Source organism: Rattus norvegicus, chromosome 15 (assembly GCF_036323735.1).
Source record: "Rattus norvegicus strain BN/NHsdMcwi chromosome 15, GRCr8, whole genome shotgun sequence".
Lineage (NCBI taxonomy): Eukaryota > Metazoa > Chordata > Mammalia > Rodentia > Muridae > Rattus > Rattus norvegicus.
In genome coordinates, this window is record NC_086033.1 from 19351618 (window position 1) to 19379252 (window position 27635).

General features: G+C 47.4%; 1 protein-coding gene across 2 annotated transcripts; it reads left to right on the plus strand.

Moving 5' to 3' along the window:
- The first annotated feature begins 65 nt into the window (after positions 1-65).
- Positions 66-26919, plus strand: Dnase1l3 (deoxyribonuclease 1-like 3). Of its 2 annotated transcripts, XM_063273913.1 has the most exons (9): positions 66-318; positions 737-1292; positions 6994-7082; positions 10044-10133; positions 10960-11072; positions 15944-16056; positions 19497-19654; positions 26172-26268; positions 26533-26919. In XM_063273913.1, exons 2-9 carry the CDS (start codon positions 1137-1139, stop codon positions 26647-26649), a joined length of 933 nt encoding a protein of 310 aa, XP_063129983.1. In that variant the 5' UTR covers positions 66-318; positions 737-1136; the 3' UTR covers positions 26650-26919.
- The last annotated feature ends 716 nt before the right edge of the window (positions 26920-27635 follow it).

Consider the following 27635-nt stretch of genomic DNA (forward strand, 5'->3'; position numbering starts at 1 on the left):
TACCAGTTAGGCGGCTTCAACAAAGGGAAAAAAAAATCCATGTTATTGGCCTTAGTTGCTACCTGATGACATTCTTGGATTCTGGGTTGGTGGAAGCTAGGGTTCTGCTTGACTATTCCAACAGGGGTTTACCTGATGGCCACAGGATGTTAGGTCAGGCACAGATGCTGGCAATGGATGGCCCGTAGGGCGCTGAAGATGGCTGCAGGATCATTGGACTCTGCGACCGTCATCATTGTATTAGTCAACCATCTCTGTAGAGTCTGTAACTTGGGTGTGGCTCCCCCCACCCCACCCTCCGTGCTTCAGTTTACACAGGTGAGTTTTGCTAGAATTACGCAATCTTAAATCGTGCTCCCCTCCTCGCCGCAAACCTGAAGCTGCTTGGTGAGATGCGATGACACGGTAGTGTGTGCGCACCGTAGGATCGCTGTCTGGCTGCTCACTCATTGCTGCCCACAGCAGAATCAGCCACTGGAAACACCCGTTTGTTTGGGTCACATGGCCCATCCCTGCCCGTCTTGGGAACTTTCCTGCAAGCTCTTTATTTCTGCTGCCTCTAAGGGTCTCAGCCTATGACCCTTTTGCTCCTGGGAGCTCCACCTTGCCTTCCTCAGACTCCAAGGTATCCTCTGTTTCTCTGAATTCAAACTAAACTTGACGTTCTGCACTCATGGAGACGGCTGAAGTACAGATGTGTCCAGTGGCAATTGCTTACCAAATCTTTGTCCTCCAGCAGGTGGCTCCACCAGTCCAGGTCCCCTCTGGGTGGACAGACATTTCCCAGCTCATCAGCTATCAGGGAAAAGGCCCATGGCTACCACAGGAGACAAGCCCAGAGATCAGAACTGACCCCACCCCCATCCCTGCCCACTGAGGTTGTAAGTGGCTTTTAAGAAGGCTGGTGCATAAATCCAGCATGCTGTTTTCCCTACACGGGCATCAAGACCAGAGGACTCCCTAAAGGCTAACTCATTGTCTTCATTTCCTTGGTGATTGAAAACGCGTGATGGTGAGTTCCTCAGAGAAGTGAAAGTGGCCCAGAGGGATCCAGTAATTCCTGTTATCGGCCAGCTTTATAAGTCAGCGAGCCAGGCGCCTGTCTTCATCCGGCCTGAAGTCCCAAGAGTGCAAAGATGTCCCTGTACCCAGCTTCCCCATACCTGGCCTCCCTGCTACTCTTCATCCTTGCCCTTCATGGTGCCCTGTCCCTGAGGCTCTGCTCCTTCAATGTGAGGTCCTTTGGAGAGAGCAAGAAGGAAAACCACAATGCCATGGATATCATTGTGAAGGTGAGTCACATTCTTGTCCTGGACAACCCTAGCACCTTCTCCCAGCTTCAAGGGATCTGAAAGTTGCCCTCGGGTGGTGGGGAGGTAAGGACAGACTGCTGGCTTAATAGGTGGCTAAACCGCCATCACCATAACCACCTCAACTTTGGGTGTTTTCTGCTCCATTTTCAGACTGGGTGGGTCTGTACTTTCCTCAGGGTGGTGCAAGTTTACTTGAGCAGGTAAATGTGATGCTCTTGCCAGAGTCCGACTGGCAGTCAGTTCCAGGTACCGGCTGCTGTTTCGATAGTTTTAATTGAACATCCTGAATGTCTGTGTCAGCCGCCATAAATACCATGGTGTCATTAGTCAATCTCAGGGGCAAGGGCTGTTGAAGAGAATGAAGTCAGAGGTTCTGGGGAGCGCCGGGGAGTGGGTGGAGGGGAGCTAGTGCAGCCCTGCCTGCCTCAACTTCATAATCTTGGTGAAGTATGAGAGCCAGGCTCCCTCCTTCCCTCCCTTCCCCCACTTCTTCTTCCCTCCTTGTCTCTCTCCTTTAATCCCTCCATCCGTCTCCCACATTGATCCACCAACTCTCGGTTCTGATCTTTCTCCGTTTATAGTTATTATTGTCCTTGGGCAACATGACCTATGTCTGGGGAAGCTGCGTACAGTTTTCTGGAGTCAAACGGCTCTCTGCTCCGTGGGTTCTGATGCTGGGACTCTGTGGGGCGGTTATTACTTAAAAACAAACAAAGCAGAATGGGATTAGAATTCACTCCAGTTGGTGGGATGCTGGCTTAACATTTGTGAAGTCCTGAGTTCCAACCGCAGCACTCCACACACCAGGCAGTCTCAGCACCAGGGAGGTAAGAGGGTCTGAAGTTTAAGGTCATCGTTGACTACATAAATGATAAAAGGTCAGCCTGGTCTACACGAGACCCTATCTCAACACGAAATACCACACCACCACCACTACCATCACCACTACCACCACCACCACCACCACAATCACCACCACCACCACCACCACCACCACCACCACCACCACCACCAGCAGCAGCAGCAGCAGAGGTCCCAGCGTATGGTGACAATGCCAGCCACCCTGGGTTCAGACCCCATCTATCAGCTGAGGGAGCTCAAGATACCCCCTCTTCCTGATATTTCACATGAAGTGGGCTCTACCACCTGACAGGCTGGTAAGGTTGGTCAGTGAAGCCCACCTGAGCCGAGCTGAGGCCGGCATCATGCTACTGTCTGGTAGAAGATACAGGCAGAAAAGACTTGCTGTGCTCTGCCAAGATGGTCGTGCGACCCAAGTAACTCTACCCTTTGGATGATGGCTGGATGTGTTTTTATCAGTGCCAAGCCGGTGGGAACTCTGATACCATAGCTCAGTGGAAAAAATCTGACATGCAAGGAAACTTTTCCCCAACTTCTTGGGAGCCTGGTGCCTATCTACATTCCTGATTTATTCAACCCTGGAAATGTTGCCACACTCTTGGGAGCTGTGTTTTTGTTCTCTGGTGATTCTGTTCCTCCATATAGCTTCTCCCGGGAGCTGTAAGTCCCACCAGGTCTGCTTAAAGCCCTTGTTAAGGGTTCATCCTGTCCTCGTAAAGCCATTCTGTAAACAGAAACCAATCTCCCCAGAACTCTCAGAGCCTCTAACCGAACAGCGGTAGTTGTCCCCAAACACCTGGTGCTCAGTCAGAAGAGTTAGTGCTTGTATGGACCAAGGAGAAAGACACATTTGCCACCCAAAGAATGCAAACATCCCAAGTAGGGAAGCATTTAATGGAGTGATGTCAAGGTACCATGAGAAGGGTAGCATGTAACACTAGAAGTTATGGTCTAGGCAGGGCAGTGGTGGCGTATGCCTTTACTCCCAGCCTCCCAGCACTTAGAAGACTTAGAGGCAGGTAGATTTCTATGAGTTCGAGGCCAACCTGGTCTACAGAGTGAGTTCCAGGATAGCCAGGACTACATAGAGAAACCCTGTCTTGAAGAAGAAGAACCATCCCCCACAACAACCAAAACCAAACAAAAAGTAAAACAAGAAGTTATAGCTTAGAAGAATATTATCAGTATTTCTTATGATGCTGGTCAAACTCCCTGTGTAACCAAGGTGACCTGAACTTCTAATCCCCGTGCCTTTTACCTCCTGAGAGCTGCCATTAAAGGCATGTGTCTTCACCTGGTTTATGTTGGAGACTGGTGTGCCACAGGCAAGAATCCTACCAACTAAGTCAAGTCCCATCTGCTGGTGTCATTCTCTTCAGAGCCCCCATGGCCCTCTGTAGAGCTGCTTTAGTGAGTCAAACAGCAAGAGAATGTGAGATTGAGCCTTCAATACTACGGACCCCCTTCCTGGCCACTACACTCAACAGCCAAGGAGACCAGTATGCCAGAGGCCAAGGTCCCTCTCTTGGATGACCCACTGGCATGGAATAAGTGTACTCCATGGGCTCAGATCCCCTTTCCTGAGAGAGCCCGGCCAGATTTCCTGTTGACATCCCAGTTCCTTGCTTACCAAGCATTTCTGAACCCTGCGTCTCCAGCTGTTACTGATTTCTAGTTTCCTTGCTATCTCTGCGAAGTTTTCCTCAGACAAGAATCTGCAAGATTCTGTTGTCTGGATTCTCAAAAGGGCATAGTCCCAGGAAAAAGCCATGTTTCTTCCGGTTCCTACTGCCTGGGAAGAGACTCCAGACAGCCCTTTCAGAACCGAGCTCTGGACCCTTTAAGATTTGGCCAATGCCAAATTCCTGCCTTTACAGAAGGTTACCACAGCCTGGAAGGCAGTTATGCCAATTACTGTGCTGTCAAAACCTCTAAGGGCAAGAGTTTGTGGAGAACTTGCACGGTGAAGATGGATGGAACCCAGATAAGAGTGTCTCTGAGGGAGAGGGACAGTCTGGAGAGATCTAGAGAGATCTACCTGATGCCCTTAAGCAGGGAACAGCATAACATAATGGGGAAGAACCAGAGTTCAGTCCACTTCCCTACCACTAACGTGCCTCACTGCACTGGGTGGCTTACTTACTTCCTGAACTCCAGCTGTCCCATCTGTAGAATGGGCATAAAAAAACAGGACGATTGCAAGGTTGAACTCTAAGTCTACCTGTTAAGAACTCAGTATACAGCACTGCAGAAGTACTGTATCTTCTTATCATGTACTATAAGAATACTTATCATGTACTATAAAGCTTGGGAAAGGTGAAGAGCCTCCCCCGACCCAATCCCTGTGCCTTGGAGTGTCTAGCACAGGCTCTCCCTTCAGAGATGACGTGACAGATGCAGAGGCTCTGTTCTGGAGGATGCAGAGTGAAGGGCACAGGAGACTTGCCCAGGCTGGGCTCAGTATCCAGACAACTACAAATGGTTGAATAGGGCAAAAACAAGATGGGGAAGGCAACTTTTCTCAGGCTCTAAGCAGGCCAATGAAGAGCACAGTGATGATGAAATGACAACTCTGCCCATGACAAGGTCTGTCTAGTGTAGAAGAGGGGGAGGGACGTCCTAGCTTATGGAGTCGGCATGGACCCTGACTCTTCCCAACCAGCTATGGGGACCCGCAAAGTTCCTTGACCACTCAAAGCATCGGCTTTCTCGATGATAAAGAAAGGCCAGGCTGGGCAGATGTTCAGTGGGTCAGCTGTTTGCTGACCCGGCATGAGGAAACTGACTTTGGTTCCCCAGGGCCCATGTGAGCAGGCCAAGTGTGATGGTGCAGCCCAGTGCTGAGGAGACAGAGCCGACAGGATTGCTGGGGCTTGCTGTATATTCACCCAGCCGGATTTTCAAGCCAGATCCCAATGAGAAACCTTGTCTCAGAAAGCAAGCTGGGAGGCTCCTGGGGTTGACTTCCGGTCTCCTCATGTCCTCGCACACCTGCATACGGTGCTGCCCCATACTCTCACTTCGTCTACCCTGTCAGTGTGAAGGATCAAACTGGAAAGACTGAGTCAAAGAGCTCGTATATTTGTTTGTCTTTGTGTGTTGAGGCAGGGCCTGGCTAGGTAGCCCTGGCCTCAGACCCGCACATATCTGCTCTCTCTGGTGCTGGGATTACAGCTGTGTGCCACTGTACACACTGAATGTGTACGTTTTACAGTCATTTCTAGACTATAAGGTGTGGTAGTTTCCGATGGCTCCCCAGCAGGCTAGCTTGAGGACAAGGCTGCTGGTCAGTCCTACATGGCCGATGCTGTGGGTTTAAGCTAGAATCCAGGCTTCCTGAGAAGCCAGTTGTCAGTCCTCAGCTCTCTAAAGGCTGCATCCCTGGTCCCCGGGAACCTGGATTCCACCCTGCTGCACTTGGGACTGGAGATGCTCTGGAATCCTGGCTCTCCCAGTTGTCCTGGCTGTGTGACCTCAGGAAAATTGTGTAACTACTCCGAGTTTAGTTGGCATCTAAATTCAATGGGCTAACCATCGTGTGTCCCTCCCTTAGTGTCGTTGTGAAGTAGGTTCATGATAAATGTTAGCTCTTCGGCTTGTTATCATCTTAATTAGGCCTCCTGACATCTGCAGTAGCCAATGAGAACCTTTACTCATTAAAGACACAGCAGGTACTTATTGCTACCATCACTGCTATAACCACACAAGCGGACCCAAGCTGTCGATGCAGTGGAGGGTCACAGGGCTCTGGACACCATTGCTTAGATTCACTGTGCCACTGTAAATATTTTCCAGCTTCGAGACTGGGTGATGTACTTAGCCTTGTCCAATCTTCAATCTCCTCAACTTTAAAATAGAAATACCAGCCTGGTATGGTGGTGCACACCCTTAACACCAGCACAATGGAGGTAGAGGCAGGCAGATCTTCAAGTTTTAGGCCAGCCTGGGCTATATAACGAGACTGCCTCAAATAAAGAAATTAATTTTTAAAAATTAAAATGGACAGAAAACAAATCAAAGAACAGCAACAACCAAACTGTTGGGCACACGATGTGCCCTGCAGTCCCAGCTACTCAGGTCTGAGGCAGGAGGATCCCTTCAGCCCTAGAATTTGGGACTAGCCTAAACAACAAGACAGTACCTCAAAACAATGACAAACTCAACAGAACACAAAGGGACACAACCACAACTAAGGCACTCCTCTCAGGAAGCCTTTCTTTTACTTCAGGAAGAGATTAAGCCAATGTTAGCAACCACCTGACTGTGGTGCTTGGAGCCCACCCGTTAGGATCCGAGATCACCAGAGAATGATACCCAAACTCAAATAGTATGCGAAAGCAAAGAGCCTTTATTCCAACAAATTTCCTGCATGCAGGGTTCTCCCCATTTGGGAATGGAGACACCTAGTGGGCTACTGACCCAGTTTTTTATTGTCAGTTAGGGGAATTCCAGGGAGGGGTGTGTGCCCTTTTACCTTGATTGGTTAGTTCTATCTTTAGGGGTCTGACTGATTCTATAACTGGTTAGGTTCTGGAGACCTCCCTGAGGGGTCACTTACTCATTCTAGCTACCTCTTCTTACCTCAGGCCAGGTGACAAGGTGTCCTTGGAATGGTCACCTAGGGCTGTGGTTGGCTGACCCCTGGTTCCTGGATCCAGGTTCTCATTTCTGGGAAACAGAAACTTAGACCTATTCTCCCAGTTTGCAGCCTGTCATGGAGTAGGCCTGGTTCTGAGCTTAGTCCTCTCACAAGTGTCTGATGAAAGGTTTGGTTATTTACAGTAAACAGCCTCAAACCCTGAGAACTCTCTCTCTACAGATCATCAAACGCTGCGACCTCATACTGCTGATGGAAATCAAGGACAGCAACAACAACATCTGTCCCATGCTGATGGAGAAGCTGAATGGGTAAAGGGGGGAGCGGGGCAGGCCCCCAGACATTGTAAAATCAAGTGCAAGGGCACCTGACTATGGCAGGGGACTAGAAACCGGTGCCATCGCTGACATTTACTCTAACCATTGGGCAGCATGGCCAGGACTGACTAGGCTCTCACTGTGCACTTTCCCCTGGTGTTTTTAATATTACAGAGTAAAAGCAGGAGTTTAAAAAAAGGCAAAGAATTAGGACAGAAAAGTGAAAAGAGTAGGTAAGAGGCTGAGCTAAGAAATCCTGCTGCAAAGGTGAAACTCAGAGGGTAGAAGAAATCGTCAGCATGCAAAAATGGCTACAATGTATCAGAAACAGTGAGTTCAGGTCACTGTGTTACTTTTCACATGAGTACTGGAGGGAGGGGTATGTCTGGATGATCGTGGAGGAAAGACATGGGAGCATGAGCTAACTGTTAATGGTTACATCTGGGATTAGAAGACTGAAAAGCCACCACGGAGCTAGGTCAGTGAAGGGACAGGAGACCCTTTTTGTTTCAACACATCTGTATGATTTGAGCGTTTTACCCTCAGCACAGCTGGTTGTGGTAGTGGACATCAGTGGGATTTGCTGAAGGAGGCAGAGGCAGGAGGATCACAGGTTTGTGGCGTTAGCAGCGGTAGCAGTGATGATGGTGGTGGTGATTGATTTTAATCTCACGACTTTAATCTCAGCACTCAGGAGGCAGAGGCAGGCAGATCTCTAAATCTGTAAGTCAGCCTGGTCTATAGAGCACGTTCCAGGACAGCCAGGGCTACACAGAGAAACCCTGTTTCAAGGGAGAGTGGGAGAAGGGAGGAACAAACAACGGAAACAAAAGCAGTATCTTCCGATAGTTGTTTTTTGTCTGTTTGTTTTTGTTTTTTTGGAGCTGAGGACCGAACCCAGGGCCTTGCGCTTGCTAGGCAAGCGCTCTACCACTGAGCTAAATCCCCAATCCCCTTCCGATAGTTTTAAATGACACTGGTCAATCCTGATGATTTATATTCCTTCTGAATGATCAACAAACTCCCAAGTTCATTAGCTTTTCATTACTGTAATAAAATACCCAAGAAGGACATCTTAAAAAGACGAAAGGTTTTGCTCTCCGTTTTGGAGGCTCCAGGCTGTAGTCAGCTGACCTATTGCTTTGGGGTCTGTGTTCTGGTAGCACACCCTGTGAAGAGGCCTGTTCATCTCATCCATATTTAGACCTGGATCCTAATTTAGCCCCTTCAGTCTTTAGGGAAGTTTTTAAGAGGGTGAGGGGCCAAGGGCAAGGGGAAGAGTAGACTCCATCCAGACTTCTCCCCGCAGTCAGCCTGGAGCCAGTCTGGAAGTGAGAAGTTTTAACACCCTCATCCCCAACGTACCTAGACTCTGAGCAGAAAAAAGTCCCACCCTCCATGGTCTCCCAGTTGAATGAAATGTAGCACACATGCTAAGACTGCATCATACACGTGAGCTAACTCTGCAGCTGCTGGCATATCTGTCCACTGTAAATCTGAAAAGGCTCTGAGCCACCTCACAGTGGAGCTCTAAATCAATGTGCTGCCTCAAAACCTAGCCGGCTAGAGCTAGCAGAGGGCCAGCCTTCCAAACTGAACACCTAGTGAAGTCTGCAGTCCTCACTCCTGGGCTCCCATGGTCAGGCCTGGCTTACAGCACACGTTTGAAACCCAAAAAATTTCTGTAAAGCCAGAAAATTGGTCCCTAAACCAACCCCTCTGTCTTTTCCAACTGATTACAGTTGAACTGTCAGATACTAATCAGGTCCCAGATCCTTTTAGGGGACGATGGAGGGAAACAGTGTAAGCTGTCTGGACTAGGCTATCAGCAGATTAGATATATTCACAGAGAGGGTCAGGTTTCCCTGTGGAGACCAGAGATAGTCTGCTGCCTTCTCCTTCCCTTCATGGTGAAGTTCTAGACCCCAGGAATAAGTAGTTGATTGTTGGAAATTAGTACCAGAAATGTTGAGCAGGTCCCAGGGGGCTTCAGAAAAGGAGGCATCTGGTAGACCTCAAAAGTGGTATGTGGACAGGAGATATGAGAAACTTGACCCTAACCAAGAAACGAGTTATAGCAATGTCGGTCCACATGCGTGTGTCCCCCCCCATGATATACATCTAGAGGTCAAAGAACAATTTTCAGGGGTCAGTTCTTTTTTTCCCCACTCTTAGGGTGTTGGAGACTAAACTCAAACTGTTAGGCTTGGTAGAAAGCATCTTTATCTGCTAAGCCACCTTGAAGAATCCAAAGCAGGGATTTCTGATTCTGCCTGGACCATCTCTGGCCCCTGTGATTCCTACAGAAGCAGGCCAAAGCTCACGAAGTTTGGAATGAAAAGGGATCCTGTTCCCCCCAATGGTCAGCCTTGTCTGACTTCAGTGGGTGAGGGGTGAACCTAGTCCTGTACAACTTGATGTGAAAGGCTGCAGGGGATGGGGGTGGAGGGTTTAACAGAGGAAGCCTCTTTCAAAAAGGAGAAGGGGATGGTGGAATGGGTGGGAGGATCTATGTGAGAGGGCACTGGGAAGAAGGGGGCTGATATTGGCATGTAAAGTGAATAAATAAATGAATTTTAAAAATTTTAAAAAGCTCTACCCTCAAATCCTCGCCTTGTGTTATTAAATCATACAGCCAGGTGATAGTGACATATACCTTTAATCCCTGTACTCAGGTAGAAACAGGTAGATCTCTGAGTTTGGGGCCAGCCTGGTCTACAGAGTGAGTTCCAGGACAGCCAGGACTACACAGAGAAACCCTGTCTCTAACAACAACAACAACTAATGGAGTAGGAGGTTAAAATAGTAGCCATCCTTTTAGGACAGGAAATAAAAGCAAGCCATGGCACTATACATATGCCAGCACTGGGAATATGAAGCAGGGGCAGGGGTAGAAGCAGATGTAGCAGAGACGTGCTTAGTGTTTACAGCACAGTAAACTATTTTGTTTTCTAGAAACTCACGAAGAAGCACGACATACAACTACGTGATTAGCTCTCGGCTTGGAAGAAACACATATAAAGAACAGTATGCCTTCCTCTACAAGTGAGTGCGAGCGACCCTTGACCCTTGACCTGACTGAATTGAACCCAAATAGGTGTAATGCGTTTTCCTTTCAAAAATAGATTCTAGGCAAGGTATGGTAGCCCATACCTCGGATCCCTGGACTTGAGAGGCAGAGGCAGGGAGAGTTTCCCTGAGGCCAGCTTGGTCTACATGGCGTTAGGCTAGTTACAGACTGAGACCCTGCTCAAATAAAACACAGTTGATTCCGGTCTCGAGGCATTTGTCATTATCAGTCAGAATCTTTGCTGTCTGATTGATGACGTGTGTGTCAGGGCCGTAGCTCAGTTGATGGGGTGTTTGCCTAGCGTGTGTAAGCCTGGTTCCATCCCTAGCATCTCGGTGCCATGGGCTGTAAGTCCCAGCGCTGTACTCCCATGGAGGAGTCAGGAGGATCTTCAAGCAACACAGCCAGTTCAAGGTCAGCCTGACCCTGTCTCAGGGCAAATCACCTAAAAACCTTAATAAGGAAATGATCCAGTCATTAGCTGGAAGACACAGCAACACTGTGACACTAAATGACTGACTGGCTGGGGCAGAGTTCTTTGTCTCCGTGGGGAAGGCCTGTCCCAGCACGTGGGTGTAGCACAGAGGACTCAATGGCTTCCCACTGCCAATCTGTTTAAAGAACACTCACTCAATGTGCCCCAGCTCTGGAGAAGAGCTAGCTGGCTGCCTGTTCTCAGGGAAAAGATCCTCCACATCCACTACCACCACTTGAGTCTGCTCTGGAAACTGCCGAAGTCAAAGGAGGCTGTGTTCCCAGCCAAAGGACTCAGTGAGAAGGAATTCTTTGTTTCCGTTCTAGGGAGAAGCTGGTGTCTGTGAAGGCAAAATACCTCTACCATGACTATCAGGATGGAGACACAGACGTGTTTTCCAGGGAGCCCTTTGTGGTTTGGTTCCAGGCGCCCTTCACTGGTGAGACCATGACCCTGTATCAGTAACTCTTGAGGCTGCTATGACCAAATAGCAGACACTAATACCTTCGAGGAGGGGAGATTTATTTATGTTTCAGAGAGTTCCGGTCATGGCTGGGGCTGTGGTGAGGCAGAACCTTATGGCAGTGAGAACATACGCCATTGGGCTTCTTCACCTCAGGATGGAGAGGTGGGAGAAAGGCACCAGGGCCCAATGGTAACCTCCAAAGTCACTCCCCAGTCACTCACTTGCTTATTTTATTTTATTTTTCTTGGATATTTTATGTATTTACATTTCAAATGTTATCCCCTTTCCCTCCTCTCCCATACCTCCTGCTTCTGTGGGGATGCTCCCACTCCTACCCATAGACCCACCTCAACGCCCTGGCATCCCCCTACATTGGGGGAAATGAGCCTTCACAGGACCAAGGGCTTCTCCTCCTATTGATGCTGGACAAGGCCATCCTCTGCTTACATATGTGGCTGGAACCATGGGTCTCTCCATGTTTACTCTTTGGTTGGTTTTTTAGTCCCTGGGAGCTCTGGTGGGATCTGGTTGGTTGATATTGTTCTAGTGACCCACTTCTTCCAGCAATCCCATGCCTTAAAGTTTTCACAACCTCCCAAAATACTGCTGTCAGCCGGGGACCAGGCATTTGGCACATGAAACTATGTGGGGCATTTTATATTTTAAACCATAATAGCCCTTCTCCTGGTTACCTCCCCAGCAGCCCATGATCCCACACAGTCCTGATCATGTGTGAGCCATGCTCTCAGACCCACGCATTGTCTCATGGGAGGCCTGAGTTGAGAGTCAATGCTTGAGAAAAAGAAGCTGGTCTGGTGAACCAGGCTTGCTTTTCAGAATGCTGGGATGCAGACCTCCCAGCCTGGGTACCACTCCCCAGGATCATGGATAGCTCCACCCTCTTGAGTATTTAGAATCGTGGAAATGTTTTATCCCACTCCTTGACCCCTGTCATGTACTTCATTCCTTCACTTCCAAAAGTAGGGGTTACCAAAGGAAAACCCCAAGAGTCTCACTCTCCCTACAGTCAAGTCACCCCATAGTGTAGCAGTCTTCTCCACAGATTGCCAGGAGGGAGAAAAGCCATATCAGGTACACTGTGATCCCTGATGACACTGCTGCTGGTCCATGACTAATGGCCAGTTTCCTGAGGTATTGGGCTAGGATTGCTCCCTACTTGGATTTGAAGAAACTGAGCTCTTAAAGGCATTTTCACTTGCTCAAAATCCAGCAAGTAAAGTAGCCAGACAAGCTGTTAAAAACGAAAAGCTATTGAAGGCAAGCCAGGGTTGTAAGTCAAGGCACCAACCCAAAAGTTCCCAGTCACCACTGTATTCAGTAGAAGGTCCAGATTTCACCAGACATGGTGGCACATGCCTATAATCTCAAAACCCAGGAGGCAGAGGTAGAAGGATTGGCCAGTTTGAAGTCAGCCCGAGCTATACTGTGAGACCCTGTCTCAAAATGCCAAGGGCCAACAGTATAATTCAGTGAGAGGACATGTGGCTGGTATGCACAAAATCCTAGATCCAATCTTCTGCACTGAAAGAAAATAAAAAGAATCAGGAATTAAAATGTAAGTTGCAGCATCAAATGCTTTTCACTACTAACTATGTGTCCTGGCGAAAGCAGATGACTGACAGAGTCCCTGCCCAGATGACATCATACTGTAGCAGGGAGACAAGAGTGTGGGCAAAAAGATATATGCAGAATTAAAGGACATAAGCCTATACCCACCCCATGCTGTTGTAACATCCTGATCCATAGCATTAACTGTTTCTGCCCAGGGTTAATTAACTTAGAGGAGGGCGCTTTGGGAAAATAATTACGAAAGAGGTGTGGGAATTCTCAGTAGAAAAAGGGGAGAGGCTACCGAGGACACTGAGTGCAGTAATCCTTTTATTCTTTATCTAGTGTGCTTATGCCAGGCAGGGCAGGGAGAGCTCACCTGGAAGTGCCCTTTCTCCTCATAGGGAGGCAAGGCTCTGCATTGCTAAGCTAATCTGTTTTTCCTGAGCCTCCGCCTTCCAGCCTTCCTAACCTGCCTTTTGTTTTATAAAGCTAGGATTACGGAAGTATACCACCACATCCTGATCATCCTCTCTTTGTCTGTTTTGTTTTTGAAATATGGTTTCACACAGCCCAGGCTGGCCTTGAACTCTTGATCCTTCACTGTCCAGCTCCGAATGCTGAAACTGCAGGCCTATGCCACCATGCCTTGTTTTATATGGTGCTGGGGACCAAACCCAGGGCGCTCTCTCTCTCTCCCCCGTCCCTCTCCCCCATTCTTGCCCCTCCCTCTTCCCCTCTCCCTTTTCCTTTCCCTGTGTGTGTGTGTGTGTGTGTGTGTGTGAGAGAGAGAGAGAGAGAGAGAGAGAGAGAGAGAGAGAGAGAGAGAGAGCGCACTCAGGAAGGCCAGAAATGTTGAATGCCCTGGAACTGGAGTTATAGGCAGCGATGAGCTAACCAACATGGGTGCTGGATAACAAACGCCAATCCTCTGCTAGAATAGTAATGCTCTTAATCACTGAGCCCTCTCTCCAGCACCTTCTTCCTTTGTTGTTGTTCTTTGAGACAGGGTGTCAGTATATAGATCAGACTGGCCTCGCACTCACAGAACTTGCCTCAACCTCCCATGTACTAGCTATGTACCTCCTTGACCTGTTTTCTAATTTAAAAAAAAATTTTTTTTTGCTTTTATTCTTGCTTACTAAAGGGCTATAAACTTGCAAGCCTCCATTTCTCATTTTCCATTTAGTACAAAAGCTAAACATGTTATCAGAGTCTTTGGTCAAGGGCCAGGGTCCAGGACTCACAACAAATCCAGGACTCACAACACTGTCCAGAGTCCCACCTGGACAGTGGTGGCAAAACAAGAAAGGTGTGATTGCCAGTGTGGCAACAGCAGGAAGCAGGTGGGAGTGTCCTGAGCCCTATCCTGGGGGACCCTGACAAGACCCCCAGAAAGTAAAGAGAGACTGCAAAGAAGAGAAGCCAGGAGAGGTAGAACTGGGCACTGGTCAACAGTGCTGGTGTCCTGTGCAGTCCTGTGACCAGCCCCAGGGGTGTAAGTCAGGTGCCCTGGAGGACTCTTGCTGTCTGCGATTCCTACCTAGGTTTGTGTCAGGGCTTGACCTGCCCGCAGGGTTCATTGTCTCTGGAATGATGAAAACATCTGTCTTGTTGTCTCCTTAAATGGTGGTCATGCAAACTCAGAATCTGAGGCAAAGTTTAAGCTAGCAGAGGAGACAGATGCAAAATGAACGCACGTGTGCCAAATGCTCACCCTGACTTAGCCACCTTGAACCTACAGCCCCAGAAGGCCACTTTAAACGAAAGTAGCCACTAAAGCCCCATTTCAAGTAACCTTCTGTGTATCCGCTCTAGGTTATCTTTCTTATTTTTCGGGGCATTCTCTTGTAGCTGAGGCTGGCTTCAAACTTCTGATCCTTCTGTCTCAGCTTCCCAAGTTTAGGATTACAGATGTGTGCCACCCTGCCCAGATGAATTTATTACTCTTAGAAAAGAAGGATACAGCCACAAAATATAAGCAATTTTTATTACTCCAAATAAACCAAGAGAAAAATGAAGATTTAAAAGAAAGAGCAGGGGTTGGGGATTTAGCTCAGTGGTAGAGCACTTGCCTAGCAAGCGCAAGGCCCTGGATTCGGTCCCCAGCTCCAAAAAAAGAAAAGGAAAAAAAAAAAAAAAGAAAAAAGAAAGAGCAGGTGAGATTCTCAGAACCCACATAGAAGGAGAAAACCAACTCTACAATGTGATTTCTCTCTCTCTCTCTCTCTCTCTCTCTCTCTCTCTCTCTCTCACACACACACACACACACACACACACACACACTCACACACACATACATACACAGACATGTACACAGATACACACAGACACAGACACAGAGACACAGACACACACACAGATACACACAGACACAGACACAAACACACACAGAGACCCAGACCCAGACCCAGACCCAGACCCAACACACACACACACACACACACACACACACACACACACACACACACAAAGACACACAGACACAGACATAGACACACACACATACACACACAGACATACACACACACACACACACACACACACACACACACAACACATAACACAGGTAAGAGAGAAAAGTCTTCCATGTCCTGAAAGAAAACAAGTGTCCTGGTGGCACCAAGAGCCCTGAAGTCCCAGGCACTGGCTCCACACGCAGCAGTACCTCCTAGAAGGGAGTTTCTTCTCAGGCGGTATTAGTTGGCCCTTGACTGGAAGTGTGCACCTGGTAGCTGGGTTTTGGCTACTTTGTGGGTTCTTTCTTCCACCCTTCTACGTCTCTTTTCTTCCACCCTATCAACCCTCTAACACTAGAGAGAAAAAAGGATAGAGAAGAAAGGAAAGAGTCAGAAAGGGACGATGTTATTGTCAGACCACTTCCTGCTGATTAGTGGTGTTGAGTTCCTTGGGACAAGGTTGATCTGCACTGTCAGGATATCTAACTTCTGCTTGTTGTTTGTTTTTTGAGCACAACTACTTAACAACAATCAACAATGAGCCAATAGACAGCCACGCCTCTTGGGGACCTAGCATTTATATATCCTCTGAAAAGTCCCCAGAAATTCAAAGCAGAATCTGTCTGCAGCTGGCAAAATCACACCCCTCATAGAGCACGAGGCAAATCGTAGTCGGCTGCTGTGGCCAAACTAAAACAGCCCCATATCTCACATCTGGGATTAAAACAAAAACATATTCTTATAACATTTCTGTTTTAAAAAGAAACCGAAACTCCAGAATTCTTACTGTGCCACCTCCTACTTGCCGTTCCTCAGCTGCCAAGGACTTCGTGATTGTCCCCTTGCACACAACTCCTGAAACCTCCGTTAAAGAGATAGATGAGCTGGCTGACGTCTACACGGATGTGAGAAGACGATGGAAGGCAGAGGTGAGGACCTCTGTGCTTGTTTCATTCTGTCAAGCAGCACCCGGCTGTTGAGTAGGATGGTGAGGGGACAGAGCATGTGCCAGTCACCACAGACTCATAGCCTCACCGTAGGCCTTTCTTTAGCTCTAAGCATTCTTCTTGCTAAAGTTGCCTGGGCCTGTCGCAAAGGGTCTTGGGAATTCATGCTCTGCTGCATTTATAATGGAGGTCAGCATTTGGCACCGAGGCCTAGGCTGGGACTATACAAGAACGAGTTAGTTTAATCCTCTCAACAATCTAACAAGGGGCTGGGGAGATGGTTCTGTTGATAAGGTGCTTGCCCTGCAAGTATTAGGACCTGAGTTCAATTCCCAGAAAGCATGAAACAGTAGACAACCCCCCCACACACACACACAAACAGAGAAGAGAGAGAGAGAGAGAGAGAGAGAGAGATCCCCCCCACACACACACAAACAGAGAAGAGAGAGAGAGAGAGAGAGAGAGAGAGAGAGAGAGATGGGGGACAAAGACAGAGAGAGTTAGAGACAGAGAAAGACAGAGAAATAGAGAGAGCTGCTGGGTATGCTGGTGCAAATTTATAATCCCAGTGCTGAGGACATAGAGGCAGGCAGATCTCTGGAACTCAATGACCTTGAAGTCTTGCCTACTTGGCAAGTTCTAAGTTAGTGCTCAAACACACAGAAACAGAGAGAGAGAGAGAGAGAGAGAGAGAGAGAGAGAGAGAGAGAGAGAGAGAGAGAGAGGGAAAGAAAGAAAAGAAAGAAAGAGTGCCTAAGTGACACTCCCAAGGTTGCAGTCTAGCCTCCACAAGCACGCCTACATGTGTACACCCCACTACACATACTAAGCAGTCCTACAAGTTGCCCCTAATCACAGCTGAGAACGGTGAGGTATAGAGGCCGGAAGTGTTTCAGAGGTAAGTGGCAAGATCATGTAAAGGAGAAGCAATATGGAGGCCGTCCTCAAGGCAGCCATCACCTCTCCATTTGGAAGGCTCTGAGGGTTTGAGGAAGCCCATGGTAAATGGGGAAGCACTCAGATGGCCCTCCTACCAAATTCCTCTTTTTTCCTTTCGGAATGTGATGCCGAGAGTCCCTCTTCCTCCTCAGTTCCTCTGCCCAAGGTTCCAAATGAGTCGAGTGTGGACACAGCTGGCCAAAACTTGGCCATCAAGAAGCCCAGCTGCATATTTTATTGCTTATTTGTAAGTTCCAGGTCAAATGATGAATCTTACACACTCAGCAAGAGCACATTGAGCATCTTTCGATCAATAGGTCCCAAGGAAGAAACCTTGGATGAGGAATCTTCGGGAGGGCAGACTGAAGTTTGACCCTTAATGCTTCAAGCTCCGGGTTGTGTGGCTAGAGCAGCCTTGCTTGGTCCCTTTAAGGGTTAGAGTCTAACCTCTTCCTGCTGTTGCTAATGGCGCTTTCAAACCAAGTCGAATCGAGTACGGTAAATCACTCCATGTAGGCTCGGGTACATAGGTCAGGGATAGTGTTCTGTCCTTAACTGTGTACCTTAATCTCAAGGGAAGCCCTAACTGCAGATATCAAAATTAATTGTTCTGAAGGAAAGCTCACCAGTCAGCAATTCTCTCAAACAATAGCACAGAAAGGAAATAAACTGTTTCCTCTGTCGGGTGGAGTGTTAAAATTCTCTTCCCTTGGCCCTTGGGGGTGTCACGGGGGCACAGTTCTTCCAACAGTTGGTGGTATAGGCGGAGAAAGACAGTGAACCCTTAGGCCTGCCTCCCTTAGGAATCTCCGTCTCTAAGGACCGAAGGTTAATAGGCATTAGTTTCTGACCTCAACACATACAATAGGACACAGAGAGAGACCAACGAAACATCATCGCACTACACCACTGCGTTTCGCCTCTTGGGCACTGAGGTGTGTATTCACTCATTCACATCCGCTGCAGGGTTTATGGGAGGCTGGATGCCTGTGTTCTTGCCTACCTGTGCATAACTACCTACGCAGAGAGGGTGACTGAGAAGCGGATGATGCAGTGAGCGAACATTCTCTCTCCCACTCCTCCTTCCACTGTCACATCCTTGTCAAAACTGTGACTCACTAGGAACCTGTTTTCCCTTTCCTTAAAAGGGAAGGAAAGGTGTGGGGCTGGAGAGACGGCTCAGAGAACCGATCGTTTTTTACAGAGGGCCCGGGTTTAAATCCCAGCATCCACGTGGCGGCTCACAACTGTCTGTGACTCCAATTCTAGGGGATCTGACACTCTCACACAGACGTACATGTAGGCAAAACACCAAGGCAAACAAAAAGAGAGGAAACAAAGACAGAAGCTCTGAGAGTTTGCTGTGACATAGTGCACCAGAAACAGTGTCTGAAACAACTCTGGGCTGTCTGTCAGTGCTGGCCTGGCTAGAGAGCCAAGGTTAGTGTGTGAGGGCAGGGTTGCTCCTTCTGGGGCCTCTGTCCTCTGCCTGAAGATGTTCGTCATCTGCTGTCTCTGCCTGGTGTCTTTCCTCCTTGTCGTCCTGTGTTCTAACCGCCTCTTAGATTTCACTTATTTAAATTCCTTCATTCATTATTGTCACACGAGATCAAAGCCAGGAGCAAATCCCCAGCCTGCTCCTGTATAAGGGGGCACCCGCCTGCCTCATTTTTACCTTAGTCACAGTTTTAAAGTCCCACTCTCCGCCTGACTGTGGCAGTACATAGCGATCAAGAGATGGATGCAGAGAATCAGGGGTTCAAGGCCATCCGGGGCTACATAGCTAATTGAGGTCAGCCTAGGTCATGAGAGACTGTCTCAAAATAAAACAAACAACAAAGGGTCCAACTTCCAGAAATAGTCACATTCTAGTGTATTGTGGCCAGGGGTTAAAATTGGGATGGGTGGGTCAGTGAGTGTTTGCTGTGCAAGACTAATGGACTAAGTTCCATCACTGAAATCCACAGTAGAAGGACAAGAGATCCAGCAAGTCATCCTCTGATCTACACAAGTGCACACACACACACACACACACACACACACACACCATGCATGCTCACATAACACTACATATACACATATGTGTGTGTGTGTATATATATATGTATATATATGTGTGTGTATATATGTGTGTATATATATATGATGAATGAAAATATATTGGAAGGGGTCCAGTTCAGGTCATGAAAGACTTCTTTATACTCTTTGGGGACAGGCGGCAATGGTGCATGACTTTAATCTCAGCACTTGGGAGGCAGAGGCAGGTAGATCTCTATGTTGAAGGCTAACGTGGTCTACAGAGTGAGTTCTAGAACATCTAGAACTACACAGAACTATACCATCTTCAAAACCAAAGCCAAACAAACAAACAGATCTCTTTGTTCGCCGGGTGTGGAAGGTGGGTCCTTGCTGGTGGTGGAGAATGAGGGCATGGATGTCTTCTAGTGCTTACCAAGTGATGGGTCTAAAACCATGCGTTTCAGAATTTCATCTTCATGGGTGATTTCAACGCTGGCTGCAGCTACGTCCCCAAGAAGGCCTGGAAGAACATCCGTTTGAGGACAGACCCCAACTTTGTTTGGCTGATTGGGGACCAAGAGGACACCACGGTCAAGAAGAGCACCAGCTGTGCCTATGACAGGTGAGAGCCTCTGCAGAGGCTGCATTTGTCCCAGGGCAGCCCGAGAAGGAGTCAGCTCCACTTCAAAACTGTTAGCTAAGATCTCTCCCCTGGGGGAGATGGCAATGCCCACCCTACGGTCCCAATACCAAACCAAGGTAGGGTTCCACTGAAGTTCACGCCAGGGAACCTGTGAGGTTGTTGGGCTTCCTTACCGACCCTAGGTGGGGGTTTACTTACTGGAGTATGAGGCTCCCCTGCCAAGTGGCCACACCAGGAAGTCTTTACCTAGGAGAGACTGACTTTTCCACAACTGCATAGATAAAGCCTGGGTTCCTTAATCTTATCAGGCCTGTACACTTTGTCCCTTCCCCAGGCCATGGGCAGTTAGGGATGAGTTGCATACAGCAGGTGGTAAGGAGGGGCTTGGAACTCAGGCACTGGTCTTGGAACCCTCCCCACCCTTCTTTGTGGAGGCGTAAACAGCCAACAATCCCAACTGGGATGATCACACGGACAAGGGACTGTGCAAGGTGGTAGTTGTTAGGCTTGGAGGCTAAACTAGCCCCAGACAAGGGTCCTCTGGTTTCTTAATGCAGTGTACGGCATTGTGTGGTTGTACTAAAACTTAGCAGTGGCCAGCGCTGATGTCAGAAGGGCCTGGGTTCAAGTCCCAACTCCACCACTTCAAGTGTCGTGACCAACCGAGAGATTCAAACTTTGTGTTGGTTTTCTCACCTATAAATTCCAGATTGTAGCTTTGGAAGTAACTCAGTTGTAGGGATATACTGAAAGTTAAAAAAAAAAAAATAACACGTGTAAAACTTTTTTTTTTCTTTTCTTTTTTTCGGAGCTGGGGACTGAACCCCAGGGCCCTGCGATTGCTAGGCAAGCGTTCTACCACTGAGCTAAATCCCCAACCACTTTTAATGCAATGCCTGTCCTATGACCGGTGCTAAATACTTTTGTATATTCTTAGATGATACCTGGAACATTCACGAAGCTATGGCCACAGGCAATTCCTGTGATGTGGGCATTTTTACCCAAACATAGATGACAGTAGGTCACTTCACTGTCATCACTAGCCATTCAGCTGTTACCAGGGTTTTGCTGCTATAAACACTGCCGGAACAGCCGACTTGTGTATCTTACCAGTGTTTATGGCCCTTGGGTACCATTTGAAAAATCAAAGTAAGGTGGTTCAGCGGGTAAAGGCACAAGCATGATGAACTGAGTTCGATCCCCAGGACAGGGAAGGAGAGACCCAGCTCCCCAAGGCTGTTCTTTGACCTCACATGCTTGTAATAGCACGAACCCCAATAAAGAAATAACTTTCAGATTGAAAGTGAGAATATTTTAAATATTTAATTTTTATTAATTAATTAATTAATTAAGTATTAAATTTTTAAATTTTAATTAATTAATTAATTATTAAATATTTAAAGAGTGGCTCCAGACTCACTCTTTGGCCCAGGATGATCTTGAACTCTTGGTCTTTCTCCCTTAGGCTCCCCAGCACTGGATTACAGCAGGTGCCAGCATGCCTGACTTGAATAGTTTTTAAACTATTGCTACACAGAAATGCAGATGCACGTGTTTAAATAATGACAGTCCTCAGGCATTGCAACCTTCCTGGTACTTTTCAAGCTGTCAGCTCTGTTCTCTGAGTCAGGAGGAACGTGGGAGTGTCTGAAGTGTGTGAATGCCAGTGACCACACACAGCAGAAAACACAGACAAGCGGGGCAAGCCTGAGTCCCAGTGCCCTCTGTTCCCAGCGCTCAGCCAGCTGTGGAGGAAGCACACAAACATTCCCGTGGCAAGCTTACTTAGGTTTGAGGTCTGGATTTTATACTCATCTCTTGGCCACCTTGGTTCCTCTTGGGGCTTTTTGAGGCTACAGTTTCCTTTTTGGCTAGTATTTTTTTCAGCCCTCAAAAGTGGAAGCCCAGGCTGAGAAGTTACAGCCTCTCAAGCTCCCAGGCCTGTCTTCCCATTCTTGAGTGTTCAGTCAAGCTGGGTCAATGACACCGGCTCGCTCAGCCATGCCAGCTATGGGACCCCTGGCAGCTCAAACCCAGAAACCAAGCCACCGCTCAGAAGAAGAAAAGCTCAGGGCAGAGACAGAGAAGGGCAGTTTGATCCACTTTCCACAAATGAGGCAGGGTGCTAAGACCACATAGACCTGCTTTACCTCTCTTGGCAAATGCTAGAGGCCACTTCTTTGTTTTTGTTTTTGTTTTTGTTTTGTTTTTTTTTTTGTTTTTTTTTTTTTTTTGAGCTGAGGACCGAACCCAGGGCCTTGTGCTTGCTAGGCAAGCGCTCTACCACTGAGCTAAATCCCCAACCCCTGTTTTTGTTTTTTTTTTATTGTTGTTGTTGGTGGTGGTGTTGGTGGTGGTGGTGGTGGTGGTGGTGGTGGTGGTGGTGGTGGTGTGTGTGCGTGTGTGTGCGCGTGTGCTGGTGATTGCAATTGAGCATGTAGGTGCATGTACCTGGAGGGCAGAGGTCAGAGGTCAGAGCTATGTCTTACTGCCTTGGGATAGGGTTTCTTGCTGATTTCGTCTCATTCGTTTAGTTTGGCTATAGTCTGTTATCACCGGGAACCAAGACAGGACCATGAAGCAGAGACTGAAGCAGAGACCGTGAAGGGACGCCTGATCCCTCTAGCTTCCTCAGTTACTTTTTCATTGATTTATTTTCTTTTATTGAAATTGATTTTTTCCCCATACAATGCATTCTGATTATGATATCCCCTCCCCCTACTCCTCCTAGTTCCTCCCTTCCTCCCCTCCTTTCCAGATCTATACCCTTCCTGTTCCTTGTAAGGAAACAAACGGGCCTATAAGGAATAACAATAAAATGCAGTAAGAGCACAAACAAACAAATCGGAATAGGACGAAATAACCGAACAAGGAAAAGAGCCACAGAAAAAGCACAAGAAATGTACATAGACGCATGCATACAGATACATAGGAATCCCATAAACAGCCCAAACCAGAAGCCACGCTGTATATACAAAGGAGCTGTAAGAGAGAAGGGGAAATGCCCGAACTTGACATTATGACAGAAAGAGCATCCAAGGATGCGGTTGTTCCAAAGAGGCTGTTCTTTGCTCTGTGTGGTTGAGAAGAATCCTGTCTGCTGCTGGGCTTGAAGCCTAGCCTTACCGTGAGTTTGTTTCCCCAACGGGACTCCCTTGGAGGAAACTAAATTTTCACTTGCGAGTGACTGTCAATTTCAGGGTTCGGGATGAGAGCGTGTCAACACATCTCCTCTCCACTGTAGGTCCCATCTGGTGCAGACCCATGCAGGCCCTGTGCACGCTGCCATGGTTTCTGTGTGTTCGTGCGTGTGCCAGCCCTGTTGTACCTAGAAGGCCTTAGCTCCTTTCTGTCCTCCATTCCCTCCGGCTCTTGTGCTCTTTCTGCCTTCTCTTCCTTAGACTTCCCTGAACTCTGAGAGGAAGGATTTCGTGGAGACTTCCCTTTCAGAGCCTTTCCAAGGTCTCTCACTCTGTGTAATGTCTGCTTGCGGGTCTCTGTGTTTGTTCCCCTCTGCTACAAGAGGAAGCTTCTCTGGTGAGAGCCAGGCAAGGCATGGATCTATGAGTGTAGGAGAATGTCACGACAAGTCGTGTCATTGCTGTGTTCCTTTTGCAGAACAGTAGTATTTGGTTTCCCCTCCGTGGTCCCTGGCCTATCTAGTCTCAGGTTCTGATCACCCAAGCAGTTTGGGTGAGGGTTCCAGTTCATGGAATGGGCCTTAACTTAAATAAGATATCGGTTGGTTACTCCACAAGCATTATGCCACTATTGTACCAGCGTAACTTTCAGGCAGGTCACCCTTGCGGGTACAAAGGCTGTAGGTGGATTGCTGTTTACCTTTCTCCTTTGTGGCGGGCAGAATAACTAAATTCCAGTATTTACAACACCAGTCCACAGGACGCAGGCTCTAGGTAAGCTCCAGTTTGACTTCTCTGTGCTCACTGAGCTGGATAGGTGTTATCTTCAGAAATAGGGCCTTACTGTCGACTCGAGGAGAGCCTCGGCAATCCCCTGGACTGTTTGGGTGTTCCCAAGGGACTTCTTTGGCTAACAACTTGATTGGGTAGAACCCATTCCCAGGATTAGAAGCTCCGTTTGGTGAGGAGAGATAATCCAGTTGGAGCTCCATCTCCCCTAGCATTTGTCAATTTCATTGAGGCCCCTCCTACATGTTACATTATAGGAAGCTTCTGTTGTATTAGGGTTCAAATGACCCCTCGAATGGCCCTTAGTTTTAGCTCTTCCTCCCTATATTCCCTCCCTCTCCCTTTCTTCTGTTCCCCTCCATGCTTGATCCTCTTCTTTCACCCCCCCCCCCACCTCATCCATGCATAACTATCTGGTCTAGTTCCCCCTCCAAGGAAGGTCCGCCCCTTCCCCCAGTCCCTTACTCTCTACCTAACTTGTGTGGTTATATAAATTATAGCTTGCTTATCAATGACTTAACAGCTAACCTGCGCATATACTTAAGTAAACACATACCATATTTGTCTTTCTGGGTCTGAATTACCTCACTCAGGATGATTTTTTTTCCCTAGCTTTGTCTACCTGCAAAGACTTATGAATCCATTTTCAGTGGCTGAGTAATATTCGCGTGTGTAAATGTGCTACATTTTTCTTTACCCATTGGTCCATCGATGGACGTCTAGGTTGTTTCCAATTCCTGGCTATCACGAGTAGAGCAGCAATGAGCGTGTTTGAGCAACTGCTTCTGTGGTAGGATGGATCATCCTTTGGGTATACGCCCAAGTGGTAGAGCTGCATTGTGAGGTAGATTGATTCCTATCTTTCTGATGAACCACCACATTGACTTCCACAGTGACTGAACAAGTTCGCACTCCCGCCCGAGAGTGGATGAATGGTTTCCTTACGCCACACCCTCTCTAGCAGAGCTTCCAATTCCATTGTTGTCTTTAGCCATTCTGACTGGAGTAAAAAAGATGGAATCGAAAAGTAGTTTGATTTGTATTTTCCTGATGGCTAAGGATGTTGAACACTTAAGTGGTTTTTTTTTTATTTCAGCCACTTTTGCTTTATGTTTCAAGAGTTCTTTTTTTTTAAAGATTTTTATTTATTTTACGTATGTGAGTACACTGTAGAGTGAGTACACTGTCGCTGTCTTCAGACACACCAGAAGAGGGCATCAGATCCCATTACAGATGGTCGTGAGCCACCATGTGGTTGCTGGGAATTGAACTCAGGACTCTTAACCACTGAGCCATCTCTCCAGCCCCTTCAAGAGTTCATTTAAAAAAATCTGTATCCCATTTTTAAATTTGGTTATGTGTTTTCTTGATGTCCGTGTTTTGAGTTCCTTATATATTTTGGATATTAGCTGTCTTTTGGTTGTGCTGTTGGTAAGCTGTCCCCTGTCCAAATGACCATGTCCTTTGCCTTACTGAAGCTTTTTATTTTCATGAGGTACCATTCATTAATTTCTTAAGTATTGGCCTGAATGCCTGTACTATTGGTGTTCCACTCTGAAAGACTTTTCCTGTGCCAATGAGTTCAAGACTATTCCCTGTTTTCTCTTTTATCAGAATCAGTGTGCCTGGTTTTAGGTTGAGGTCTTTTCTCTTCATTTGGAGTTGTTTTGTACAGGGTGATAAGTATGGATCTATTTTCATTCTTCTACATGCAACCATCCAATTTGACCAGTGACATTTGTTGAAGATGCTGTCTGAATTTTTTTCCAGTGTATGTTTCTTGCTTTTTTTTTTAATAAAAAATCAGGTGTCCATAGGTGTGTGGACTTATTTCTAGGTCTTCAACTCTATTTCATCGACCAGTAAGTCTGTTTTGTGGCAATACCGTGCTAGTTATATTGTTATAGCTCTGCAGAACAACTGATTATCAGGGATGGTGATACCTCTTGCAGTTCTTTTATCATTCATGAGTGTTTAATAAATTACTTTAGATTAACAAAACTGCAGTACTCTACTTCTATAGTTCACCCCCCTCCATAGGGATGATACTGCCCACAGTGGGCTAAATCCTCTTATATCAATTAACAACTAAAAGATAATGCCCCCGGGCTGGAGAGATGGCTCCGCGGTTAAGAGCACTGACTGCTCTTCCAGAGGTCCTGAGTTCGATTCCCAGCAACCACATGGTGGCTCACAACCATCTGTCATGGAATCCAATACTGTCTTCTGGTGTGTCTGAAGACAGCTACAGTGTACTCACATACATAAAATAAATAAATAAATCTTTAAAAAAAATAATGCCCCCACAGACATGCCCACAGGCCAGTCTGATGGAGGAAATTCCTCAAATTAGGTTTCCCTCTTCCCAAATATTTCTAGGTTTTTAACAAGTTTACCAAAACTAACCAGCACAGGTAGCAAGCCAAACTCAGCTGTGGACATTAAGCAGTCACTACGCAAATGGGCTAGACTGCTCCATAGACTTCAGAATCAAACCCAGTCCTCCCCTTTATCCCAGAAGTCTACGGCTTGGACTAATGCATCCATCTTCCTTGTCCTCACTCCAGGATTGTGCTTCGCGGACAAGAGATAGTCAACTCTGTGGTTCCCCGCTCCAGTGGCGTCTTTGACTTTCAGAAAGCTTATGAGTTGTCTGAAGAGGAGGTAGGATCACCGCCTTGTCTTCCTGATCCACCACCCTGGAAATGTGGGGGGGGGGGTGCTATTGAGTCTTAAGATCTACAGATTTGAAGATCTGCCAAAATGTCCTAGGAGCAGGACCAAGGCCAACATTCATCCGGTTCCATTGGGTAACCCCAGACATTTCATCTGTCCCTTTTACTCCTGAATGAGGTCATTGATGCACACACACCGGCATGTTCTGAGCGTTCCTTAACCCCCAGATCTACTTCCATTTTCCCTTTCTAGGCCCTGGATGTCAGTGACCACTTTCCAGTTGAGTTTAAGCTACAGAGTTCAAGAGCCTTCACCAACAGCCGAAAATCTGTTTCTCTAAAGAAAAAGAAAAAAGGCAGTCGCTCCTAGGTCTCATGTTGCCATTTTCTTTTCTTAAAGTCGTCCCTTGCTTCCAGATAAAATGGCCCTCGTGGGTCTCAGCTCTCTGCACACTCAGGAATTAAGACTGGCTAAGCTGTTTTCACTGTCCACTCTGGTTAATTTTGCCTGGAGCCAAGTTGGGAGGAGAGTCTTCTGTTACATCACCCTGACCACGGGCACCCTGCGAACCACCATGGGTAACCTGAAGAGACACAAAGTCTATTCCATAATAAATGTGTGTATTTATTACACCATAAACACATGTCTGAGCTGCTCTTTTTCCTTCATGCACTGGGGACTGTGTGACTTAGGTATAAGAAAAAGGACCAGGGGTCTTTGTCTTAGTTAGCTTCGTCATCCTGATAGATGTCCCAGATCATTGTCATCCTGACAGACGTCTGAGCTCATCTTAAAGGGAGGGACTGTATTTTGACTTGTGCTTCTGGAAGTTTCAGTCTATGGTTCTTGGCTCTGTTGCTTCTGGGTCTATGAAAAAGATCGTGTAGTGGAATAACACACACGTACACACACACAGAGAGAGAGAGAGAGAGAGAGAGAGAGAGAGAGAGAGAGAGACCACATGCACATGAGGTGGGCTCTTCCGGCCTTCACAGCCAATATACAAGCAAGAAAGACCCTCATACACATAGATGTGGGGTGGGGGAGGCAGAAACCCAGTTTCTCTTCCAGAGCATTGTCTCTCCCGTGACCTCCAACCAAGCTCTTACAAGTGTCCCATCTCCCAACAGCATCCTGATCTGGCACATCGGCAAGTCTTTTCTATGTGAACCTTTAGAAGCCACAACAGTTCCGAATGGTGGAACTGATACCTAAGATTATATACCATAACCAGAAACCTTCCAGTCCCTAAATGGTAAAGTAAGACATTCATAAAGCACCAAATTTCCCTGGCTGGCGTGGCTAGGACCCCCCGGGCAATGGGTTTGGGACCCACGGACAGGGAGACAGGCAGA

Bases quoted from the DNA above. Each gene is read 5' to 3' on its own strand.
- Dnase1l3 (XM_063273913.1), top strand. From the start codon at position 1,137: ATGTCCCTGTACCCAGCTTCCCCATACCTGGCCTCCCTGCTACTCTTC. The intron at 7,083-10,043 runs GTAAAGGGGGGA...TTTGTTTTCTAG, and splicing joins CTGATGGAGAAGCTGAATGG to AAACTCACGAAGAAGCACGA. The intron at 26,269-26,532 runs GTAGGATCACCG...TTCCCTTTCTAG, and splicing joins ATGAGTTGTCTGAAGAGGAG to GCCCTGGATGTCAGTGACCA.